The sequence below is a fragment of the Myotis myotis genome, unplaced genomic scaffold, assembly GCF_014108235.1.
Source record: "Myotis myotis isolate mMyoMyo1 unplaced genomic scaffold, mMyoMyo1.p scaffold_m19_p_17, whole genome shotgun sequence".
In the NCBI taxonomy this organism is placed as follows: domain Eukaryota; kingdom Metazoa; phylum Chordata; class Mammalia; order Chiroptera; family Vespertilionidae; genus Myotis; species Myotis myotis.
In genome coordinates, this window is record NW_023416321.1 from 20,248,396 (window position 1) to 20,275,222 (window position 26,827).

A 26,827-nucleotide genomic window follows, 5' to 3' on the forward strand; every position below is an offset into this window, starting at 1 on the left:
GTAACCACACAGGATGGTGTGAACATAAAAATTCTTAATTAAAAGCAGGTCATGGAGGTCAGTTATGTCCTAGGCCGGTAGCTTCCTTGACAGACGTCAATCTTTACCTTAAGTGAGCCTGTCTATCGTCTTTGTGCATCTGGGATTACATACCTTTGCAATGTCAGAGTCATTTTAGTTATAGAACTCTTGGTAGTGGTAATCAGTATTTGCTGTGTAACTTGCTGGGTCCGGTTTTGAGTGTATTAGGTACTCGGTGATAATTATCTAATTCTCACATGAAATCTTTAAGTTTAGAGAGTTTAAATGTCACACGGTATACCCAGACCACCTTCACCCAAGTAGTCCTAAATGTATCCCTCTATTCTGGTCATGCTTCTGTTCAAAGAATGTCTTCTCCCTCTCTTAGAAAACCCTGCTGTACCTATTCCTTGCCCTAGACACAGTCCTCCCGTAAACTCACCCTTAGAAGAAACCTGAAGACACACTTTTACTTTTTCTCAGTAGCCCTCCAGAGAACTGTGACAGGTATGGTCATCTCAGTCAACTATGGTTTGTGGGCCTCTAGTGCCTTTAGGTTCTACGAAATGCAGCTCCTCCCCGGAGACGAGAACTTCCTTTTCTCTAAAGTCATAAAGTTTCATCAGATCAATATCTGAATAGTGCCTTTTAGAAGAGATTGGGTCCATAATGTTAATATACAGGCAGTTCTCTGGATCCACAATGTTAATATGCAGGGTCAGGCAGCCTGGCAAGTGCATTGGGGCTTACACTAAAGGATGGTCTGGTTTCCATAGCAACATTCATTCCCTTGCATGGAGGATTCTATCATCTCTCCTGCCCACTCAGACTTCCCAGAATGAATTGATTCTCGTGACTATAGGTATTTGTCCTTGATCTTCCAAAGAGAAAGGACATGTTCATCCAAAAACAACAACAACAACATCAGCTGGTCTTTCTTTTAAAATTCCATATCCTTTCTCCAATTTGCTCTGTTCTCTAGCCTTATCCATCATTTTGGATATTCAAATTCCACCACATACACTGTCTACAATGAAAGAACACTGGGGAATGGCAAAGGTTGGTAAAGGCACAAGTTACTTTTATAAACAAAAACAAATATAACATAGTTAATAAATATGAAAATAATCATAATTCACTTTTAAATTAGAAGACAATATTAACTTTAGTTTTCCATGCTGCACATAAGCTAAACATAAATGCCAACTCCCAGGAGCGAGGAAAGCAAGGACGCCTGCAGAGAAAAGCCTGGAGTCACGCAGAACTTGAACTCGGAACCACCACTCGTGACTGATCTTCCTTGGGGCGGGGCAGTCCCCGCCCAGGGTGCTCTTACTGTACATTTGCACATGTCAGTGGGTCTTTCTGGAAGATTCAAGCTAAAGGCTATGAAAGGGCAAAGGGCAGCTGGCAAAGAGGAAAGCAAGGGCTCGGTGACTCAGGCCTCGTTGCAAAGTGCAGGGCCAACGGCCAGCTGTGCGGAGACTCGAGAGAGGAGCCCTGGAGAAAGCCGCCGGCGGACACGTAGGCTCTAAGAAATACAGTCACCACACCCGCCACGCCCCTCAGCGCCCTCCTGCTCAAAATGGCGCCGACGCCCCGCCCGCCCCTGGCGGCCGCTCAGCGGGCGCGCGCCCGGCGGGACTGGGGAGCCGGGGACGCGGCTGGGCGCATGCGCAGCCTCACGGTGGTAGCGCGCATGCGCGAAGGGCGGGGGCGGGTGCGCGCGCGGCGGGGGCGGACTCGGCTAAAAGCAGAGCTGCAGCCGCGGAGCCGGACGTATCCGCGAAGATGGCGGGTCGGGTAAGTGCTGCCACGGGAGCTGCGGCTTAAAGCGGGGGTGCCAGGCTTGCGGGCACCCCGAGGTCCGGACAGCCCCAGGGGAAGGAGAGGGGGTCTGAGCAAACGGGGCGCTGGAGGGGGCAACAGGCCAGAAAAGGGCTTGAGGGTGAGTCGGGGGAGCGGTGGCTTGGACATAGCCCTCCTCACAAACTCCATCCTCCTAAGAAAGCTCTCGGGGAGGTGGACCCCTCGTTACCTGGGCCTCCTGCGTCTCTATTAATTCCCCTTGTCCCTCCCTTGCGGCTGCTCCCCTTGCCCCTCAAGGCAGCCGCAGGGTTGTGGCCGCCGTTCCATCCCTGTCTGACGGACCCGGGGGGGGGGTGTCCCTGCACCCCCATTCGAGGGCTTATTAGGTGCAGCCTCTGGAATAAACTGCGGAAGATCCGTCTGCTGCGTTAGGGTGAGGGCTGTGGGAAGGATCATCGGGAACCTATTTCTGGTTCTTGACAATGAAAGGTCTCGGGAAAGGAGGAGGAAGTGCCCGTGACTTAGCGTGAAAGCCCGGCTCTCGGGGGACCTGTCACTGTCGGATCGCGCAGGAATGCCTTTAGCTTGGCCTGGGGATTTGGCGTGTCGCCTTTTGCTCTTATGAATGACAGTCGCTTCGAATGCAGCAGCCTGTGTTGTAGCTTCGGGGTTTTATATTTCACGTGCTCCCCTGGCCTCTGAGATCGCGGCGTAATGTGGTTTTGGCGAGGGGAGATGGGCTGGTGGTTCTGTGCTGTATTGCGGTGTGCGTTGAGCTATGCGCTCGGGGGGGGGGGGGGGGGGGGGGGAGGGCGGCGGGGGGATGGATGGATCCTGCCCAGAGATTACATTGCTCATAAACCCCGGGATATTAACTGCGTCATGAGGGGATCAGGATGTGCTTGACTATTTCTCCCAGAATATTTGAATACGTTTGCGTAGATATATGCATGCATGCAAATGTTCCACCTAAAAGAAATTGTCATGGGATTCCAGAGTGAGAAGAGACCTTAAAGGTCATTTAATTTGGCCTCTTTCTGCTCTTCCTTTCCTGCTTTTCCTCTCTTTTTTATCTGTGGCTACTTTGTCCACCTATGTTTCAGATTCTGGTTTTCGCACCTTCTCAGGAATACCCCCCCCTCTGTATCCACCTGCTCCATCCTAACATACGCAGGCTACCCCGCTCTTAAGACAAACCCTCCTTCCACCTCCACAGCTGTCACCTTTTCTCTTCCCAGTTACAGCCAGACATCGTAATAGGATTGTCTCCCATTTGTTTGCCACCTACTCACCCCTCAACCCATTGCAGTCTGATTTTGGGCCCTGTCATCCCGCTGAAATGTGCCCCTAAATTGTTCAATGCAGGTATTCATCAAGGCTCTCTTCTCACTCTCTATTTTCTCCTTGGGCAGTTTCTTCTAATGCCACGGCTTCAAATACTATCCATGTGTCAATGATTTTCAATATTTTACTCCCAGTAAAGACCTATCCTTTAAGTTCCAGATCAGTGTATCAAATTACCTTTTCAAAACTGGGCACCTCAGTCCTAGCCGGGTTGGCTCCCTGGACAGAGCATCTGCCTGCGGACTAAAGAGTCCCTGGTTCAATTCCATTCAAGGGCAGGTGCCTCTAGTTGCAGCTCTATCCCTGGCCCTGGTCAGGGTACATGCCGGAAGCAAGCAATCCATATTTCAACGAATGGCACCGCCATCCATCCATTTATATAAGCTAGAAACCTGGAGTGGGGGTGGGGATGTCATTCTTTATATCTCTTTTCTTTCACCACATCCCCCAACACTGACTGAGTTCTCTCCGCTCCCTTCTACGCCCCACCACCCAAAAAAACAACAACACGTTTTAGGGCCAAAGAATCTGTCTTGGGGCATTGCTGCTTTAAATTGCACCCAAATCACCCACTGGACTGGTCACATGGGTTCTGTCATTTTAACTTCCTGAAAATCTCTCCCATCTGTCCACCTCTCTAACATCTTCATTTTCACCGCCTTTTCCCTAACCACTGTCATTTCTGGTCTGTCTGAACTGTTGCAGGAAGCTGGGAAGTAGACTGTTTACACCATTGTCCACATTGATTGCTCCCTCCCATACCCTCTAAACCCCTCCCTTGATAGCATCCCATTACTTTTGGGAGAAGACCAAATCTGTACGGAGGCCTGTAAGGTCCTTTGTGGTTCTCCTCTTGCTTCTTTCCACTCCCCCACTTACTCTCTATGCTCAGGTTATATATAAGCCTTGAACCTACAGTGGTTTCTCTTATCACAAGGTCTTTGCTTGTGCTTTCTTTGTAATGTTTTACTCCCAACCATTTCCCTCTTACTCAGATCACTCAACTTCCCAAAGGAAGCCTTTTCTAATACCACACTTTCAGGCAGGACCTGTGGTTATATGGTCTTGAAGAACTGTATTGCTTTCCTTAGAGATTTAGCTGTCATTTTAAATTTATTAATGTGATTATTTGTCACTACCGTTATATTTTACCTTCCATTCCAGTGGTTCTCAACCTTCCTAATGCTGCGACCCTTTAATACAGCTTCTCATGTTGTGGTGACCCTCAATTTCATTGTTACAAATTGAACATAATTAAAGCATAGTGATTAATCACAAAACAATATGTAATTATATATATTTTCCGATGGTCTTAGGCGACTCCTGTGAAAGGGTCGTTTGACCCCCAAAGGGGTTGCGACCCACAGGTTGAGAACCGCTGCATTAGACCATGTTAGTTTTTTACCCACTATCATCATTGTACTTTGCACACTGCCTGGGACCACCAAAAGGTGCTAAATCCATTTTTTAAAAGATGAATCTAATTTCTCTTTGCGTACTCTAGTGATAGATGGTACATTGCCATAAAGCTAGTCCGTTTTACTGACATGTTAAAAAGATTAAATTAGGTAATAATTTTCTCAGCTATTTTAAATTTTTGCTAGTAATAAAGCAGATTTTAGTTTTATTCTTACTATTTACATTGAATATGGACTCTTATTTAAAGTGAATTCCACATACAGATGGCTACCACTTCCCCAGGCCTCTTTCAGAATTCTCACACTACAGCTGCTCTGGAATCATGGAATCAGAAGTAAAGAAAGATTCTGAAATGCAGCCTTAATAGCTTAGGAGACTGATTTTAGGTAGGGAGAGACTCCTTAGTAAGGCTACTTTATTTGGTATCACTTTCTAGGCCCCTTATATTACCACCACCACTCCATTACTGGAAGAAAAAAAAAGTAAAGAAAGAAAAGAAAGGCTTTCCATATTGCCTGAACTTTTTTGTAATCTTTTTTTTTTTTCAAATGTTTTATTGATTTTTTACAGAGAGGAAGGGAGAGAGATAGAGAGTTAGAAACATCGATCAGCTGCCTCCTGCACACTCCCCACTAGGGATGTGCCGACAACCAAGGCACATGCCCCTGACCGGAATCGAACCTGGGACCCCTGAGTCCGCAGGCTGACGCTCTATCCACTGAGCCAAACCGGTTAGGGCTGTAATCTGTCTTTAAAAATTACCAGGAATCTTACTTACTGGAGATCCAGCAGTTCTTTTCTGATAATATACATACATTAATGCAAATAAACCAATGGATTGTTTCTTCCTGAACCCTGTTGAGGTGATTTGTTGTGAAGAAATAGAGTGGGGATGCCCTAACCGGTGCGCCCACCTGAGCCTCGCAGCCCGGGCGCACACGGGGCAAATGGCATAACAGGATCAAAGGGAGGGGGTTGAGAGTTCTCCATTGAGGGCACTTGGTGTTAACCAGCACAGTCTATTCTGATAAGGACCTTGAAACTGGTCAAGCAATAGTCTGGTGTGCATCCTCCTGATTTTTGTTTGAAGGTCAGCAAATTTCCTGGAGCTGAAATACCTGAAAATCAGAGTCTCTCTCCCTTAAAGTTAGTTCCTGGGATTCTTATACAAACATGCTTTTATCTACAAGCTGTATATTAGTCAGAGTCAGCAATCATTTACAGAAACAAGAATGGTGGGGTGGGTTACAGTTCCCCACTGTTACATGGATAATGGTGTTATGCTGTATACTGCATATTTCCCTTCTGCAATCTGTTCATTTAAAAGGACATTTGAAATTAATTCCTGTTGGTATATGGCCAGTTAATTCTGTTTTAACTACTATGTAGTATTCTATTCTGTTTTCTTTTTTTAATTAAATCTTTATTGTTCAGATTATTACATTTGTTCCTCTTTTTTCCCCCCATAACTCCCCTCCTCCCAGTTCCCGCCCCACCCTCCGCCCTCACTCCCCACCCACTGTCCTCTTCCATAGGTGCACGATTTTTGTCCAGTCTCTTTCCGCATCTCCCACACCCCTTTCCCCCCCAAGAATAGTCAGTCCATTCCCTTTCTATGTCCCTGATTCTATTATGATCACCAGATTATTTATTCACTTGATTCTTAGATTCACTTGTTGATAGATGCATATTTGTTGTTCATAATTTGTATCTTTACCTTTTTCTTCTTCTTCCTGTTCTTAAAGGATACCTTTCAGCATTTCATATAATACTGGTTTGGTGGTGATAAACTCCTTTAGCTTTTCCTTATCTGTGAAGCTCTTTATCTGACCTTCAATTCTGAATGATAGCTTTGCTGGATAAAGTAATCTTGGTTGTAGGTTCTTGGTATTCATCACTTTGAATATTTCTTGCCACTCCCTTCTGGCCTGCAAAGTTTCTGTTGAGAAATCAGCTGACAGTCGTATGGGTATTCCCTTGTAGGTAACTGAGTTTCTTTCTCTTGCTGTTTTTAAGATTCTCTCTTTATCTTTTGCTCTTGGCATTTTAATGATGATGTGTCTTGGTGTGGTCCTCTTTGGATTCCTTTTGTTTGGGGTTCTCTGCGCTTCCTGGACCTGTAAGTCTATTTCTTTCACCAGGTGGGGGAAGTTTTCTGTCATTATTTCTTCAAATAGGTTTTCAATATCTTGCTCTCTCTCATCTTCTGGCACCCCTATAATTCTGATGTTGGTACGCTTGAAGCTGTCCCAGAGGCTCCTTACACTATCTTCGTATTTTCGGATTCTTTTTTCATTTTGCTTTTCCAGTTGGGTGTTTTTTGCTTCTTTGTGTTTTGAATCTTTGACTTGATTCTTGCGCTCCTCTGGTCTGCTGTTGGGTGTCTGTATAATATTCTTTATTTCAGTCAGTGTATGCTTAATTTCTAGTTGGTTCTTTATCATAACATCGAGGGTCTCATTAGATTTCTTGAGGATCTCACTACATTTATCAGCAGTCTCACCAGTCTTTTCGAGGGCCTTACTAAGTTTATCGGCAGCTTCTAGACAGTTCTTGAGAGACCTTAAAAGTGTGGTTTTGAGCTCTATATCTTCCCTTTCTGACATTTGCGCCCTGTTTCTTTGTCTCCGCATTTTTTTATCTTTTCTTGGTGCACCCCCTAGTGGTCTTTGTGCGCAGTCTTGTAGTTAAGCCTTGATTGTTGTCGGTAATACCAGGGGTGATTTGACCTCCAGGCTAACTGGCTATGAGAGTCAGCTGTGTCTGCAGTGGGAGAGCTTCTGTGCTGGATCTCTAGGGCGGTGCTAATCTAGCCTTTGCCTGAGGCTATCCTGCAAATGGCGCTGCGCAGGGCTTGGGCGGGGCGGGTCCCCGGGGATCTACAGGGTGGGCCGGAGCAAGCAGTTATGGCGGCTCTCCGTTCCGTCCCTAGGGGCTCTGCCTCTCAGAGTCCCAGCAACCGCTGCAAACCTCGGAGAGAAAGCTGTCTTCGAGTTCCGACCGAAGCCAGACAGTCCCGCTTCTCCTGTTTGAGTCTGGGTCCCTAGAGACTCGCCCGGATCTGGAGCTCAGAGTCTGAAACTCCCTCTCGATTGAAAGCAACAACCACGCTCTCCGCCGCCAGCCCGCTCCGCGCGCGCACTCCGCACCTGAGTATTTCACTTCAGCACTGCGCCTCCTCTGAGTCTGGGTATGATATTCTCTTTCCTCCTAGTTGTAGAATTTCCACTCAGCCAGCCTTCCTGTGGTTCTGGATGATGTCTGTTCTGTCCTTTAGTTATATCTCTGAAGTGGTTGTTCGAGGCAGCAATCTCTGGCGTTAACCTATGCCGCCATCTTGGTTTCCTCTGTTTTCTTATCAGAGGATTTGTATATGTTTTTTAACATACATATGTAAGAGTTTCTTTAGGATATATTTCTAGAGACATGTACATATGCACTCTTTCCAGCAGTATAGTAGTAGCTGTTACTTATGTCCTCTCCAGCACTTAATATTATAGACATTTTAATTTATATAATATGATAGGTGTAAAACAATCCTGTTGTTTAAATTTGCATTTTTCCTGGTTACGAGTGAGATTGAGCATTTTTCATATTGGTCATTGGAATATCCTCTTCTGTGAATAAACGTTGTATATTCTTTGCCTGTCCCCCCCCTTTATCTCTCAACTGTTGAGCTTTTAGCATCTAAAAAATTGATTTGCAGAGTTTTCCCTTTTTGTGGGTGTAGGGGTTGCTTGGATTCTCATCCTTTGTTAGTTGCAAATAGCTTTTCTTAGTGGTGATTATTTCATGTTTATAGTTTTAGATTTACATTTTAGTATAGTTATAATTACCTAGTTTTCCCCTCTATGATTAATGTATTTGTATGTTTATAAAGAAATTTTTCTTCACCCAGAAGTCAGAAAGATTTTCTTCTAATAGGTTTAAAATTTTGCTTTTCACATTTTGTTTAATTCATCTGGAATTAATTTTTGTGTTTGGTGTGAATTAGGAAACTAATTTTATCTTTCCTGTATATATATAATCATTTATCGCAATATCATTTATTGAGTCCATCCTTTTCCCCACTGATTTGTATGCTATCTCTGTTTTATATTCAATCTGTCTGGATTCTGTTACATTTCATTATTCTGTTTGTCTATATCACTGGTTCTCAACCTTCCTAATGACGCAACCCTTTAATACAGTTCCTCATGTTGTGGTGACCCCCAATTTCATTGTTACAAATTGAACATAACTAAAGCATAGTGATTAATCACAAAAACAATATGTAATTATATATGTGTTTTCCGATGGTCTTAGGCAACCCCTGTGAAAGGGTCGTTCGACCCCCAAAGGGGTTGCGACCCACAGGTTGAGAACTGCTGGTCTATATGTACATCAATACCACTGTTTTAATTACCAAAGCTTAAAATTTTTTTTCAGTTACAGTTCACATTCATTATTATTTTATATTAGTTTCAGGTGTACAGCATAGAGATGCGACAATCATACTTTACAAAGTGTTGCCCCTGATATTTTCAGTACCCAACTTGTACCATACATAGTTTTTACAATACTAGAGGCCCAGTGCACAAAATTCGTGTACAGGTGGGGTCCCTAGGCCTGGCCCGTGATCAGGGCCTATCGGGGCAATCTCGCCCAGTCCCAATTGGGGCTGGGCCAGCTGAGGCCTGCTGGCCCCAGGGCCTGCCAGCTGCCAGAGGGGGCCTGATGGACAAGGTGAGGGACCACAGGAAGTTTGCCGGCCAGGGGGAGGAGGGACCAGGGGAAGTTGGCTGGCCGTGGGAGCGCACTGACCACCAGGGGGCAGCTCCTGCCTCGAGCGTCTGGTGGTCAGTGCACATCATAGCGACTGGTTGACTGGTCGTTTCGGAACAGTCACTTAGGCTTTCATATAGATACTAGTGGCCTGGTGCACAAAAATTTGTGCACTTGGTGGTGGTGGGGGGGAGTGTCCTTCAGCCCGGCCTGCACCCTCTCCAATCTGGGACCCCTGGAAGGATGTCCTACTGCCGGTTTACAGGGATCGGGCCTAAACTGGCAGTCGGACATCCCTCTCACAATCTGGGACTGCTGGCTCCTAACCATTCACCTGCCTGCCTGCCTGATTGCCCCTAACCACTCTGCCTGCCAGCCTGCTTGCCCCCAATATCCCCCTGCCGCCAGCCTATTCGCCCCCAAATGCCGCCCCACCAGCCTGATCACCCCTAACTGCCCCTCCCCCCCGCCTGCTGGCCTGCTTGCCCCCAACTGCCCCCCCTGCTGGCCTGCTCACTCCAAATGGCTCCATCTTCTATTCCATTTGTGTCCTTTCCACCCCTAAGTTAATGTCGTGTCCTTAATATGTGGTTATGAGATGTCTCTGTGACTGAGCTGGGAAACCTTTCACGTTTCTCTTTCCTTTCCTTTCATCTCAGGATAACTGAGTTCTGCGGTTTGTGTGGGACCAAAGGCCCTGGGAATACAATGCTGAGCCCTCTGAACTCATTTTATTCTTTATTGTATTATTTGATTTCTGAGGCTGAATTAAACATGAAAACAGAAGAAAATATACCCTTAGATATAGAATCTGAGTCATTACCCGGAGATTTCTGCGGGAGTTGACACTGAGGCATGAGACACATGTGTTTATTGGTCAGTTTCCTCAACTACGGAACGAAGGTTGATCCTGCTCCTTGGATCCTTTGGAGGTTGGATATGATGCATCCAGAGGGATTAACTGGCAGCTCTGAGAGTAAGATCAGAAGTCAACAGACACTTGTTTCTTTACCCAGACAGTTAGAAAAACACAACTCCTTTTATCATAACAGCAGCAAGGGCCATGCCTGTGGGAGGAGGAGCAGGGAACCAGGACTTCCCCCTTGCTCCTTCCCCGCCGTCCCTCCCTCCATCCCTGCACTGGTCCAGCTGCTATCACTATAGTGGAACTGCTCAACTCAGCCTCTGGCCCCGCCCATGTCACAGGAGGAGCATGTGTAGTTTCTTGCAGACACAGAAGCAGCTGTGGAGTAGGGAGGTGGCGGTTTTTCTCTGAGCAGACGCTGAAGTCCTTGTTGAAGTCTCCACTCTGGAGCCTGCAAGTCCGAGTCCTGGGAGGCTGTGCAGTGGAGGCGCCACATTCCTTTCAGTAGAAACTGAAGGTTGATAGGAGCCTGCTGGCTGGGGGGAAGGACAAGGAGGTTTGCCTTGCGTCCATTCGCCAATCCCCAGTCCCGCTTCGCTGATTGCGCCGCCTGAACCCCCGGGGCGGTGCCCGCTGGAGCCCTGCCCTCCGGGACTGCATACGGGGCGGGGCCCCCGCGATCACCGCGCTCGCCTGAGCCCCCCGCCGCCCAGGGCGCACATGAGGGCCTGGATGGCGGCTCCCGCTGTCCCACCCTGCCTGCAGTATGCAAATTAGCTGCCATCTTTGTTGGTGGTTAATTTGCATATCACTCCGATTGGCTGGTGGGTGTAGCGAAGGTACAGGCAATTTGCATATTTGTCTTTTATTAGATAGGATAGCTTATTGACTATATTGTCCTTCTCTATAATTACATAGCTTTAAAATTATTCTTGCTGTCTGGTAGGGTAAGCCTGCTCCTTATTTTTCTTCATTTGACATTTCTTGGTCCTTTTTCTTTTTCTTTATTTAAGTTGATTTTAGAAAAAGAGGAAGGGTGGGATTGAACCCACAACCCAGGTATGTGCCCATGACCTTTCTGGTACCTGGGATGACACTTCAACCAATTAAGCCACACAGGCCAGGGCTCTTGGCCCTTTTTTTAAAATAAATTTTCCACTTAATCCTTCTTCATTAAAAACATTTTTATCTTTAAATTTAAGTTATCTTTATCTGTTGCTATTGATTTTGACTTATATTTTTTATTGATTTCAGAGAGTAAGAGGGAGAGAGAGATAGAAACATCAATGATGAGAGAGAATCATTGATTGGCTGCCTCCTGCATGCCCCACACTGGAGGGTCGAGCCCGAAACCCCGGCATGTGCCCTGACTGGGAATTGAGCCGTGACTTTGTGGTTCATAGGTTGACGATCAACCACTGAGCTACACCGGCTGGGCTGATTTTTTATTTTGACGTTAAGCCAAAAAGTGACAACTTTGTGCTCTATAGATTTGAAACCAAATGAATTTGCATCAGCTGTTTATGAGTAATGCAGGGTATTTTGGTCCTTTGCTAAATTTAGAATGAAGTGCTAAAGTTCTGATGTATTTTGCACTAACCATATAGATCTTTGGTAATAAAATGGGAAAATGATTAATTTAAAATAAGAACCTATCAGCAGCTGCTCTATAGAGCCTGCCCACACCTTTCCTTGCCCTCTTTCCCCCAGATGAGTTTTCCTTGCTCTTTCTCCTAAGCTCCAACGGCCCTTCTTTTGCCTCTGTAACTTGTTTCCTGAGCCCACGCCCAGCTGAATCACTTTTCCTACTTCTGTGACTCTAAAATGTGCTTATAAAAAGAAAAAGAAATAACATCATTTTTGAAATCTAACATTTATTTTTAAAATTACTAAATAACAAAGAGTATTTAGGGTTTCACTGGTGAATTTTTTAAATTGTAAGGTGTTTTTAGTGTTAGGTGCATGTGAACTTTTTCCTACTTGGTTAGACAAGTAATGAATATAGTAATTATCACTAATTCTGGGTCTTCCAAAGAACATCTGTGTTAGGGAATTTTAAAATGTTAGTTATCCTAGTTACTTTTCTTCTAGAGAATAATATTAACAGAATTTTGTGAGAGGATAAAGACAGTTCCCACTGTTTAGAACAGAGCCTGGCGTGGAAGTATTGATGATCTTTTAATGAATGAATGAATATGTATTTCTGAATACCTTAATAAATAATCATTTTGGACAGTGTCTTCAGTTTGAATTTTAATGTTATGTTCTCTGCCAAGCTATTGAATACTCCACTGTTGTTTATTCTGTTATCTACATCATTAATAAGATAGTATAGATATAACTTTAACAGCTGCTGGACTCCAATACAGTCTTTTCTTCACCTACAGATATTGAGCCTGATAACTTCTTTTTGTATATATAGCCTTCTAATCAATTTACTACTAATTAAGAATCAAAATAAACTTAAATTATATTTACCAAGTTAAATGATGAAATGGACTAAGAGCATTACTGAAGCCTCTTTTCCACATTTTTCTCTTCTATTGTAGAAGGAATGAAGCTGTCAGTATTTGTTTTGTTTTGTTTTGTTTTTAAAATATATTTTATTGATTTTTTACAGAGAGGAAGGGAGAGAGATAGAGAGTTAGAAACATCGATGAGAGAGAAACATCGATCAGCTGCCTCCTGCACATCTCCTACTGGGGATGTGCCCGCAACCCAGGTACATGCCCTTGCCCGGAATCGAACCTGGGACCCTTCAGTCCGCAGGCCCACGCTCTATCCACTGAGCCAAACCGGTTTCGGCCAGTATTTGTTTTTTTATGAAGTTTATTTCTCCTTAGTACAATGATTCTCAAAGTGGAGACTGCAGACCAGCTAATTAGCATCACCTGAGAACTTGTTCAAAATGCAAATTCTCAGGCCCCACCCCAGGCTGATTAAATTAGAAGCTCTGAGGTAAGGCCCCTGCAGTCTCCCTCTCCGCTCCCCTCCCCTCCCCATCCCCTCCTTCTCCTCCTCCCCTCCTTCTCTTTCCCCTCCCCCTCCCCCCTCTCCAGAATTGGGTACAGAGAGAGAGAGAGAGAGAGAGAGAGAGAGAGAGAGAGAGAGAGAGAAAGAGAAGCATTGATGTATGAAAAAAGCATCAATAGATTGCCTTTCTTATCTGCCCCTACTGAGGATTGAACCCACAACCTAGGTATGTGTCCTAACCAGGAATTGGACCAGCAACTTTTTGGTGCACAGGATGACGTTCTAGCCAACTGAGCCACACCAGCCAGGACCCCAGCAATCTCTTTTAAGTGTTCTCTAGGTGATTCTGATGTGTGCTAAAATTGAGAACCATTGATAGCATTTTGAGCTCTCCCATTTAGTTCCTTATAACTTGTTGAAGATGTTTTTTTCCAGATTTCTTCCCAAATGTTTACTCAACCTTATTATTTCCAGATTTTCAGTTAATGCCTTTTCTTCCTTTTAATACCTTCACCTATATCCAATTTTCAAACATTTAAGAAAGTGTAGTTATTTTTTGCATATAGTAGATTTGGTACCCTGACTAAACCGCCCTTAGAAACAATTGAAATGCTAGATAATATGGTAACTATAGTTAATAACGTATTGTATACTTGAAATTTGCTGAAAGAATAGATATTAAGTGTTCTCACCATGCACACGTGGGCACACACACAAAGTGGTAACTATGTAACTTCATTGTGGTAATCATTGCACAAGGTATACTTATATCAAAACACCACATTGTATACCTTAGACAAAACTCCTTAGGCTGAACATATGCCATGGATGTTTATGACCCAGCCGTTCTACTGGAGGCTGGGTGGGGTGAGGTGGGAATATACTCAATAGAAATGCATACAGATATCATTCAAAAGACATGTACAAACATGTTAATAGCAACAGTATTCATAATTAAAAACTAGAAACAACTTAAATGGATACATAATGGTGGTATGTTACTATAATTATATATTATAAGATAAATGAAAATGAGTGAACTATTGCCACAACATGGATGAGTCTCACAATCATAATATTGAAGGGTAGAAGTCAGACAGGAATAATACATGATGTATGATTCCACTTTATATATAAAATTTTCAATGACAGGCAAAACTAATCTAAGGTTTTTATCTGGTGATAGAAACAAGATAGTAGTTATCTGTGATTGGGGGCAAAAATCTAGTGATGGGGGTGGGGGAGAGCTGGGCAGTATGGAATGCTGGTAATGTCTCTCTTCAACTGGGTGTTGGTTACCTTGGGTGTGTTCACTTTGTAGAAATCCATTAAACCAAACATTTACAATGTATGTATTTTTCTGTATGTATGTTTTTCTTCAATAAAATGTTGATTTAAAGAAATGGTAATGACTTGTAGGTGAAAGAGACCCCAGGGTAAGTGGGAAACTAAAAGGCTGGATATATTTTTGTCAGATGACTAGTCAAATTGTGTCCGTGGACAAAAATACTGTCTCATTCAGAAATCAAACTTATGACCTAGACTTTATTCATCTCATGTTCTAAATTAGTGATTTCCAAACAGTTTATCATGAATCTCGTAAGTAAAAAATGTATTGATCATTTATATGTATATATATTTATAACTTATCCTCTAATAGTTTATATATATATAACACATATCAAAATAAAAAGGATGAGCTAAAGATGAAAAATATATTCTCAATTTTCTTTTATTTATTAATAATATAGAAAGTAAAGTGATAGCTTCATTATTCTTTAAATTCTTGGTTTAATATTTTGTGATACACCTATTCAATTTCTAAATTCAGTTTGTTTTGATACTTGGATTACCAGACAAACTTGCGGTACACATATCCCACTTTAGAGACCACTGCTCTAGACAACTGGGATAACTATCAAAACTAGCCTTTAGTTAAAACAAAAGCGAAGCAAAAAGTAATTTGTTTTCCTCTATAAATTTGTGTTTGGGAGACAAAGTTAAGAAGAATCAGCTTTGGCTTGAGGTTTGAAGAACGGGCACTGTAGTTATAAAAGACTGACTACGAGTGCCATATTTCACTAACCAGGAAACCTGAGAGAACGGTGGAGGATTATTGGTTAATAAATACATTATTTGGAGGAATGTTTGCTAGTCACTGTTGATCAAAAGATTGTTATGCCCTGTTTTTAAAAAATGTAACCCTGTAATTATCTTTGTTGGGAGATATTTGGAATTTGGTTTTTCTCAATCTGTAAGAGACATGGCTTAGAGCCACTTGGGATCTCTTATAAAACTACTAGAGTTCCGGTGCACGAAATTCCTGCATGGGGGTTGAGGGGGGGTCCCTCAGTCCGGCCTAAACCCTCTCCAATCCAGGACCCCTCAGGGGATGTCCGACTACCGGTTTAGGCCCAATCCTGCTAAACCGGCAGTCGGACATCCCTCTCGTAATCCGCGACTGCTGGCTCCTAACTGCTTACCTGCCTGCCTGCCTGCCTGATTGCCCCTAACCGCCTCTGCCTGCCTGCCGGATTGCCCCTAACTGCTCCCCTGCTGGCCTGATCACCACTAACTGCCTCTGCCTGCCAGCCTGATCGTCCCTAACCACCTCTGCCTGCCAGCCTGATTGCCCCTAACCGCCTCTGCCTGCCTGCCGGATTGCCCCTAACTGCTCCCCTGCTGGCCTGATCACCACTAACCGTCTCTGCCTGCCAGCCTGATCGTCCCTAACCACCTCTGCCTGTCAACCTGATTGTCCCTAACTGCCCTCCTCTGCCAGCCTGATCACCCCTAACCGCCTCTGCCTGCCTCTCCAATCTGGGACCCCTTGGGGGATGTCCGACTGCCGGTTTAGGCCCAATCCCACTAAACCGGCATCCCTCTCGTAGTCCTGGCTTCTAACTGCCTGGTTGCCCCAACTGCCCTCCCCTGCCGGCCTGGTTGCCCCTAACCACTTCTGCCTCAGCCCCCGCCACCGTGGCTTTGTCTGGAAGGATGTCCGGAAGATGTCTGGTCTAATTAGCATATTACCCTTTTATTAGTATAGATACTTTTCATGATACACTTTATCAAACTTATTGAATCTACTTCATTGTGTTTGAATCAGTTAAAATTCTCTTTGAAGAGGTGGAAAACCAATTCAAATAAGCTTGAGCAAAAAAGAGAATTTATTGGCTTATAACCAACATTCAGGACTCAAGGACTTTAACTTGGTTGTCAGGTCTCTGTTTCAAGGTGTTTATTTGTGTCTCTGTTGCCTTTGCTTTCTTTGTGATAGGTTTATTCTTAGAGCAGAAAGTCTTCTTTTGTGTGGTGGTGAGCGAAGGGAGAATTCCTTTCCTTTATTCCAGGTCTACATAAGGCTCCATGGGTGGAATAGGACTCTGTGGCCGTATGTGTGCTGTGATCGGCACACCCACAAAAGCATGTGGAATGAGGAAGGAACAGTTTTTCAAAGGAAGGGTTTGCTATTATCACAAAGGAAGGGGTGCTGGGAGTAAAAACAATAGGTGTTTACAACAGGTGATGAGGAATGGAGGACAGGAAGGCATAAACTGTCTTTAAGGTTATAAAAGATAATTTCATTTTCCTAATCATTGCTTTTTATAGAGTATGCAAGCTGCGAGATGTCCTACAGATGAACTATCTTTAACCAACTGTGCAGTTGTGAATGAAAAAGATTTCCAGTCTGGCCAGTGAGTACCTAACTTTGTTTTTCTTCTAACCTGCTAGAAGAAATACCTGCTAGATGGTATTTTAGAAAGTTCTAGAGAGCCCTTATTTTTTAGTTAACTTGAGAATAATTTTTTATTCCTCTTGCTGAGTTAGAAAATGGAAGAGATGAGAAAGTTATGTATTTCAGTCTTAACTGTGTTAAACTTTCATAACTATAACATTTTTAAAAGCATATATTTTTATAACTTTTTAAAAAATCAATTTTCCTAGCAGAACTAAACATACTAGTCATTTGAATCATATATAGCATTGCCATTAGGTTTTTTGGCTCCAAAGTCAGGTTGTCTGAGTTTAGATTCTGACTCTGCCAATTATGAACTTGGTGACCATGGGTAAGTTACCATCTTTGTGTCTCTGTCCCAATCTGTAAAATGGGAATGATGATAATTGTAAAGATTGAGTTATACAAATAAAGCACTTAGGACAGTGCCTAGCACATTAATAAGTCCTCAATAAATATTAGCCTTTTTGATCAATGATGCTAAGATATTTAAAAGGCATGAAAATTAGAAGATGCACAACCAATATAGAATCTTTATAAGCATTTTTAATTGTCATTTATTTTAACTGATTCATGTCACCCCACTGCCAGAACTTCTACAGGCCCTGCTACCAAGTTCAGTGCCCTCCATATGTTTCTGAGGTTGACAGAGGTAAGGGGCTGTACCAGAAGGCAGACTAGGGAGATAAGGAATAATGAAGCAGGGTTTTAACTGAGCTTTTATTTGTTTGTTTTTAATTTTTCTGTGAAATACATGAGTTTCTCAGAGTTAGAATTGGTAATAATCTGTGGTTTTTTCAGCTTCAGAATAAGGATCTGTACTGATTATATTAATGATTATATTAATATTGTTTTCAGTCCTAAAATTCTGTGATGCTCAGTTGAACACAGAACTCTCCACATATAAACTGCAGTATGGATAATCAGTGTGAGAATTTTTTTTATGGAATTCTTTTATATATGTCAAATGTTCACTGTGCTCATGAAGGGGGTATTTAAAATATAGTAACTATAAGGAACTTGTGTTTTAGTGGCAAACTGATATGTATGGAAACATTAACCATTAATATTAAGAAATATAGCTTTCTAAAAGGTAATTTAAAAAAGATAGCACATAACAGTTTGAAGCTTCTATCTCATACACAGTTCTTGGTAGTTTCTTGGTATAAAAGATTATCATGAAAGGACTATATTTTATTTGTTTATAGGTAACTTCTGAGTAGGGTGAATTAGCATAAAATGTTTTGAAATAGTAAATATTAATATATATATGAAAATTGATATATTTTGTAAAACATTTTTTACCATCTTTTTAGGTTATTCTTCAACCTATTGTGAAAGTCTGCAAAGAGATTTAAACACTTGTCCTGAAAACTAACTTTTTTTTACTGCCATATCCGGTTCTATCTTTGGTTCTCCTCCCTTTATTCTATTTTGAGGTGAAATAATTCTCAGGAGAGGAAATTCATATAGTTTTTACTTAATATTAAAGACTAAATCACTGTTATCAGTTTTAAGTAAACTGTAAAAAAAAATGGTTATCAGTCTATGTAAACTGGAAATGTAATGAAGTGATATATACTGATATTTTGAGTGATATATACTCTCTTGAACTTGGTCCTCATTCTGCTTGATGTGTGTTTGGCTCAAGGTGTTCCTTATGCCTGGAAAACATTTTGACTGGCTCACATTTTTTAGAAATGAAATTTGTGCTCCTAGTTTTTCAGGACTGTCATATAATGCCATTTTCCTGCCTGATACTCATCAAGTCTCAGTTGTTGGAAATGAACACATTTGGAAATGGTATTCTTCATCTCCTTTGACATGGAGTACTGCCTGTGTTTCTGTCTTTTAGGCATGTGATTGTGAGGACCTCTCCCAGCCACAGGTACACATTTACACTGAGGACCCATCCATCAGTGGTTCCAGGGAGCATTGCATTCAGCTTACCTCAGGTAACTCAGGTGTTAATTTATTCTCTTCCATTCCTGAAGGTTGTAGAGGCAGCCATCCATTTAAAGCAAGCATCACTCTTCCTATAACCATTGATCCACGCTGAAGAAAAACATCTAGATAATATACTGGGAATTTAAAGATATATCCTTAATTGCCAATTTTACTGTGTCTGCCTTTTATTACCTTGATTTTTTTTCCTAATTTTAAAAAATTCTGCAGTATTATCAGTTAGCTATCAGATAAGGTGCTAGGCTATTTTAATGTTAACTTCCACGGTAACAGAGAAGATATAAAAATAGCATTTACTTATAAAATTGACATCTATTAATAGTGATTTTTAAACGCATTGATGTCAGACTGAAGAATATGATATGAGTAATTGTTATCTCAAATTACAACCTAACTTGCTGGGCTCCAGTAATGACTGGAAGGATAGTGATCACATTTGTAACTGTTGGTGGATTCTGCAGAGGGAAAATTGCCTAGCACTGTTCCAGACATATAATCCATAATCTAGGAGCACCACAGGTACTAGTCTGTGTTCTATTCTTCCTTATTACCTTGCTTATGCTGCTGATCTCACAGTCTTAAGCATTGTAAATACTACCCCTCCTCTTTCTAATAAGCAGTGATTTACTCATGATTTCTGACTATTTCTCCTTGTCTTTTTGCTGTTAAAAAGAATTTCCCTCCAACATTTACTGTAGGCCAGATATTATTCTAAGTAACTTTTGCATGTATTTGCTCATTTACTTCTAACACAACCATATACTATAGATACTGTTATCATACTTTGAGGCCATCTTTGGAATTGAAGTGCAGAACCTAAATATGGCTTCTCTGTGACCCCAAGTCTGGGCTTAACCAGCATGCTGCTAAATTTCAGGTTGGCTGTGTGTGGGATGGGATATTACAGAAGAGGGGTGTGAAGGGCAGAGAGGAGGGAGAGTGACCTATGATGTAAGGGAGAGCACTTAATGTATACATTTAAAATTCAGCATCCTCTTAGCTATCCACCACAAAACCCACAATGTTCAGATGAGTAGACAAACTATTGATTTTCAGCCAAAAATTATTTTTCTCACTGTTCTTTGGAGTGTTATCAGTGGTTACTAATTTTGAATCTATACCAAGCCAGTCCCGAATTCCTGCCTAAACACAGTCTGGGTCTGCCTCCATACATTATTGCCATTGTAACCATTCTCGACCTGGAGAGAAGCTGAAGTCTGGCTGCAAATGCCTGAGAATCCTTTGGCTGGTACACAGAGACTAGCTGTGGCCATCTAATGATTTGAATCCCTGCTTGGGTTTCAGTATACATTGTCTGACCAGTTTTAATTTGGTTTTTATGAACTGAATGTTTTTCTTTCTGTGATACTGTCACAAACAGTGTAACTAACCCCAGTGCATTTAGATACTGAACTATCTGATACTACAAAGAGCTTCAAGAGAGTTATACTACGCAAATGAGCATCTACTCAGTGGTGCCGGCTTTACTGTAAAAAGGCAAGCTTTGTGTGTTTTGGGATGGATGTGCATAATTTTCCTAGACTGCTGTCACAAGTTATACCAAGAACTGGGCGGCTGACAACAGCAGAAATTTCTTCTCACGGTTCTGGAGGCGGGAAGTCTGAAATCAGTGTGTCAGCATGCCACACTCTCTCTGAAGGCCCTCGGGAAAATCTCTTCCATGCTTAGCTGCTGGTGTTGCTCACCATCCTTGTTGTCCTTTGACTGGTAGATGTATCACTTCAGTCTCTGCCTCCTTCGCCTCAGGACTTTCTACCCATGTATCTGTGTGTCTTCTCTTCTTATAAGGACAACAGTCATCTTGGCTTAGAACCCATTCTAATTTGATATAACCTCATCTTAACTTGATTCCATGTGCAAAGAGCTTATTTTCAAATACAGTCACATTCACAGGTGCCAGGACGAAGACTTCAACATATCTGTTTGTGGGACACAATTCAACATAAAAGAGTATATGATGTTTTGGTCTTTGAATGTGTTCCTGAAATTCAGGGAAATTCCTCATTTATCTAATTTTGATTGATTTGACTTTAAGTGTCTATTTTTTTTCTCCTTTATTTTACAGCGAAAATGGGCTGGACTTTCTATTGGGCAAGAAATAGAAGGTAGGTAAATATTTTAGCTACCCGAAGGAGATTTTCTTTATGATTTTCTCATAGTTCTGGAGATCTGTACAATTTCCTGTTACTGGTTGTTAGGTCATTGCACATTCATTATAATCTTACTAGAGGCCCAGTGCACAAAATTGTGCGTGGTTAGGGTCCCTAGGCCTAGCTTGCCATCAGGGCCATGTTCTGCCCCTTTGCCAGTCCCCAGTTCCGCCCCGCCCCCACCACCAATCCATTGGAGCCTGAGGGCCGAAAGGAGGGACCAAGAGGTCTGCCTTCCACCCGCTCGCCAGTCCCCACTGCGCCACTCAACCCAGTTTCCCTGTTAGCCATCCCCTGATCAATCGAAGCCTGAGGGCCGGCGAAGGGGAGGGACCAAGAGATCTGCCTTCCACCTGCTCGCCAGTCGCCACTGCTACCGATTGATTGGAGCCTGGCCGCCCTGATCAGGGTGTTGGGGGCAAACCAGCCTAGATTAGGCCGGTTCGCTGGCCGCAGTGGGCGTCATAGCGACCGGTCATTAGGTCATTATGTTCGTGATGGCATTATGGTCTCTGGCTTTATATATATAGGTTATTGGTTAGATCTATGCAACTGTTGTTCTGAGGAAGATTCAGAGGCCTTTTGGAAGCGGCAGGGGGCTGTGATTTCCCCACAAGAGTTGGGTGAGGGAGGAATAAAAGTAGAAGGAGAGTGTCGTTCAGTATGTTGGAATTGATTCAGATGGGGAAGAACATCTCTAGTGATTATTACTATGTTTTAAACTCTGTGCCTGTGTCTCTTAATGAAAGTCATAGAAACATAAATGATGAGGGAGATTCTTCTATTGGCTGCCTCCTGCACGGCCCCCACCCGGGATCGAGCCCACAACCTGGGCACGTGCCCCTGACCGGAATCGAACCCGGGACCCTTCAGCCCACAGGGCTCTATCCACTGAGCCAAACCGGCTAGGGCTGTAAAGCCCCCTTTTGGTTAAGTTCTGTTAGGATTCATTTTGGCGAAACTTTTAGTTACTTGGAACACAGCAAGTATCTGTGTCCCTGTGATTTTTAAAAATGCTTCCTTTTTCACCCTAGTGTCCTTATATACGTTTGACAAGACCAAACAATGTGTTGGCACAATGACCATCGAGATTGATTTCCTGCAGAAAAAAAGCATCGACTCCAATCCTTATGATACCGACAAGATGGCAGGAGAATTTATTCAGCAGTTCAACAACCAGGCATTCTCAGTGGGACAACAGGTAGCTTGAAATTTTCTTTCCTTGCTTTCTCTTTATAGGCATTCTAATCCCTGCAGTTGTCCAAAAATTTTTCTACTTTTAAAAAACTGAGAGGAGCTTTGCATATGAACAGGTGTATCTAAGATGAGTGTAACAAGTGAGGGAAATGTTTAGAAAAATTCTAAAGACACCTTAGGTTACAATGTAATGTATAATTACAGCAGCTTTTCCATTTGTAAATTGGGAACATACATGTCTCAAATTTCTTCTTTGCTTATTGTGGGGGCATTTGTTTAGTCTTTGGGTGCCTTTCTCTTTAATGATATATTTCTGTAGAAAAGTAGTTCTTAACTTTTTTTTGGTTATGAACCTCTTTGAGAATCTTAAGGAAATTATGTATGTATATTTTCAGGTTTTTCATAGAACCTCTGAAGCCCTGATTTTCTCTTTTTTAAAATGGTATTGCTGATGATGGCTGTTTGTTTGGACTTCACTTAATATCATATCGTTAACTTCCTAGGAAGAAATCTGTCCTTTTAAAATTGTACTCTTGAAAAATATGTGAATTTATAAATTGCTCTTTGTTTGTACACTTCCTATATAATAAAGAGCTAATATGCTAATTAGACCGAACAGCAGAAGCACCATCTGGACGACCATCCGGATGACCTTCGGACAAAGCTGGGGCTGTGAGGGTCGAGGCAGCCGGGGCTGTGAGGGCCGAGCCTCTTGCACGAATTTCATGCATCAGGCCTCTAGTAAATACATAAGTAATTATTGCTCCTTTACCCTTACATTTGTTCCCTTCTTTGTGACTTTTCCTAACCATTCCTAATTCCTTCCTCCTATCATAGCTCCATAGCCATGGTCCTCAAAGTGTGGTCCTAAGGCCCCTGAGGGTCCCTGAGGCTCTTTCCGGGGGTTTGCAAAGTCAACAGCTATTTTCATATTAATACTAAGACATATGTGTCTTTTTCCTCTTATTCTGTCTGGACAGTCATTCTGCTGTTCGGCCTAATTAGCATATTAGCTCTTTATTATATAGGATGAGCAAATGGTGCAGTTTTGTAGATATGTGCTAGTGCAGCACATCAGCTGCTAAAACAGTCATGGGGGCCAGCTGTCTTCCATTAAAGAGATTTGTGAAAAAGTGACTGTCACTCTTCCAACTTGTGTGTTTTTTATTGTGGACAGTAGAGAGTATTTTATAAACTAAAAATGTTATTTTTGTTAACACATCATGGATTTATTAGTTAATTTTAGATTAATAAATAAAATTTAAGTTCTTTTGTTCTAATTTCTAATATAGTAAATATCAATAGATATACCTATATAAACAAAAGCTTTTTTGGGATCCTCAAAAATTTTTATTTTTATTTTAACATTTTTATTGATTTCAGAGAGGAAGAGAGAGGGAGAGATAGAAACATCAATGATGAGAGAGAGTCACCGATCAGCTGCCTCATGCACGCCCCACAATGGGAATAGAGCCCACAACACCTGCATATGCCCTGACTGGGAATTGAACTGTGACCTCCTGGTTCATAGGTCAACGCTCAACCGCTGAGCCATGCCGGCTGGGCAAAAATTTTTATTCTTATAAAGGATCCTGAGACTAAAATATTTGAGAATCCTTGCTTATAGCATTCTGATCTCTATGACCTAACCTGGACTCCCTTGCAGTCTCTCACATGAGAAGGTATGTAAGATATGGAACAAGAGAAGCGGTAGAAGGAAAGAGTGTTGGAGTGAAAGAGTGTTATTTATTTTCATCCTCTTTTTCTAAGGCATAGATCTGGAACAAGACTAAGAATTTGATAGCCCATACATTATAATATCAAACTTTTGTGAGTAGAAACTGAATTAATGATAGACAGGAAAAGGATACAGTACATTTATTATTATTTTTAAGGATACTAGAATTGGTCTGAACCTCAGAGTTTATCTTATCTAACCTCCTCATTTTGCAAATGAGGAATTTTAGGTCCAGAGAAGGTAAATTACATACCCCTGGCTACACATCCAGGGGCATAACTGAGACAAGAACCCATTAGTCAAGTGATCAGTTAATTAAACAAATATATATATTGAATACCTGATATGTTCCGGCCACCATTTTAGGCACTGCAGATCAGCAGTGAACAAAATACACATAATCCCCACTCTCATAGAACTTACTTTCTAGTTTGGGGAAGACAGGAAATAAGAAAAAAATGCCATGAACTTGAAGTACTTTGATGTAAATTGGATGATGCACTAGGGAGCCACTGTGGAACTACTTTGATCCAGGAAGGCTCTCCAAGAGGACCTTTAGCTGAAAATTTGTTGACTACCTATCCATTGCATTTGGGGCTATACCATATTCCTCTGGATTCCTATATTTTTGGACTGATAGTTCAGCTCAAGTCATCTTGCTAAACTTCATTATTGTGGTTTTTTTTTTTTTAAATATATTTTTATTGATTTTAGAGAGGAAGGGAGAGGGAGAGAGAGATAGAAACGTTAATGTTGAGAGAGAATCATCGATCCGCTGTCTCCTGCATAACCTCTATTGGGGATCAAGCCTGCAACCCAGGCATGTGCCCTGACTGGGAATCAAACCATGACTTCCTGGTTCCTAGGCCGATGCTCAACCATTAAGCCACACTGGCTGAGCTAAACTTCATTGTTTTTACCTTCTCCTTTAGCTTTAGTATTTTAATAGAAAATGCTTGGAAGAATGTTTAATAGAAAATGCTTTAGTATTTGTAATAATTTAAACCTAATAACATGTGGATGTCTGTAAACTCATGAAATAAAATCCTCCATAATACAGAGAAGAAATAAATATCTTACCCCAAATCACTGTTGTTAGTATTTATTCCCTTTCAAAGTAAATGATAGTAGCAGGATTGACAGTCAACTTTGCCTGTTATGTTTATTGTTATACCCCAGCATGTGAAGAGGGCCTAGCATGTGAAAGGCACTCAGTAAATACTTGGCAAATGGATGCATCAGACGCTGTCTCTGTACTCGTGTGGCAGGCATTTGGTATTGGTTTTAGAAAAGCATGGATATCAGTCTCAGACCCAGGCTGACTCATGGCACTGTCATTTACTGTGACTCTGGGTCACATTGCTCAGCCCATCTCTGGCTCTCAGCTTCCTCACTAGTTAAAACTGAGGAATAATTTCTGTTCCCAAAAGAGTTTGTGAATATTAATTACATAACCTCCTGTGGTGATTGTTAGGTACACAGCAAATAACTCAATAAATATTAGTTCCCTTTTCCTCTCATTGGCTAGTCGGCAGTTTGTCCATGGAGCAGATATAAGAGGAATACATAGGACAAAGCTGCTTTTCTGCATTTAGAGAACATTGCTGATGATATAAGAGTGAAGTCATTGTATCATAAAGTAATTTTTCTGCCCTTTCCTCTTTTCTACATAGCTTGTATTTAGCTTCAATGAAAAGCTTTTTAGCTTAGTAGTAAAGGATATTGAAGCCATGGATCCCAGCATCCTGAAGGGAGAGCAGGGGACAGGTAAAAGACAAAAGGTATGTTTTATTTATAATTTTTATTTGATAATCTCTATGCTGTGAATTGTGCAGATAAATAGAATTTTCCTACCCACTCTCTTGCTCAGTGATTTCTTTCATATTATGCACTCTTTCTTTTATGATAGTGGGGAGAAAAAATTGCTTTTATAGCAAGCATTATTATTCTTTTTTATTAACCTGTTTCAAACTTTATTCCCAAGCTTCTTCAGCTTAATTAGCTGCAAAGAATGATTTATGTATAAGCAAAAACTGAAAAGAGCTGCAATGTCCAGGGCATTGGGCTAAAAAATATTAGAGATCTAGATTTTATCAGATCCATAAACAAAATTTGAAAAAGCAGTCATAATATAAAATAATAGCTCCCAGAAACTTCTTCAAGTTTATCTTCTTCTGAAGTTGACTCAATTCAGTTTGCTTCATTCTTGGAAGCCTCATCAAAATTCTCCCCAAGATCTGGAACTTCATCATCATCATCCTCTGCAGTAGCAATGGCGCGTTTCCATCCACAGATTGTTTGGGCAGAGCTTCAGCCAGTCTCCTTAAACTAGTCAGACTGTCTGCACCGAGCCGGTTTAAGATGCTAATAGCATTTCTGTCAGCTGCTTTGTCTCAGCATGGCCTGTAATGGTAAAAGTGTTCGCTGCCAGAGATGCCTGAACTTTAGGGTTATTAAAGTGGATCACTGTCCCTTGGTTTGTAAACATATTTACCTCTTTAATATCAGAGATATTATTTATCCCTAACTTCTTTAGGGAGACTGAAGTTTTTTATCATCTGCTGTAGCTGTTCTGTGAACCACCTTCTTCTTTCTACGAGCAGTTCCTTTCCCACCAATGTGCACTTGCCTGCAGTTTGGCGAGTTTCTCTTGGTTCATGATAGTTTCTTTCATCTTGTTGGAGAGGAAATGGGGCTGCGTGGGGGACTAGGGCTGACGCTCAGGGGGTCTAGGGCAGACCAGCTGAGAATAAGCACACACACGCGGGGACGCAAGATGGCAGCTCAGCAAGTATTATTATTAAAATACTAGAGGCCCCGTG

The 26,827-nt window shown here is 42.0% G+C and overlaps 1 protein-coding gene and 1 pseudogene across 3 annotated transcripts in view; one reads left to right on the top strand and one right to left on the bottom strand.

The window, feature by feature from the left end:
• The first annotated feature begins 1,737 nt into the window (after positions 1-1,737).
• The window catches only part of NSF (N-ethylmaleimide sensitive factor, vesicle fusing ATPase), a 124,540-nt gene continuing 99,450 nt past the window's right edge, over positions 1,738-26,827 (top strand). For 2 of the 3 annotated variants that reach the window (XM_036340133.1, XM_036340131.1), the window contains exons 1-6: positions 1,738-1,824; positions 16,808-16,893; positions 18,790-18,889; positions 20,986-21,025; positions 22,105-22,271; positions 25,679-25,786. In XM_036340133.1, the coding sequence (XP_036196026.1) occupies positions 1,813-1,824; positions 16,808-16,893; positions 18,790-18,889; positions 20,986-21,025; positions 22,105-22,271; positions 25,679-25,786 (513 nt within the window). In that variant the 5' untranslated portion in view covers positions 1,738-1,812. Of the gene's footprint in view, positions 1,825-7,760; positions 7,784-16,807; positions 16,894-18,789; positions 18,890-20,985; positions 21,026-22,104; positions 22,272-25,678; positions 25,787-26,827 lie in introns of those variants that run through there. The other variant, XM_036340132.1, reaches the window with a different exon arrangement.
• Positions 25,955-26,786, bottom strand: LOC118671630 (annotated as a pseudogene).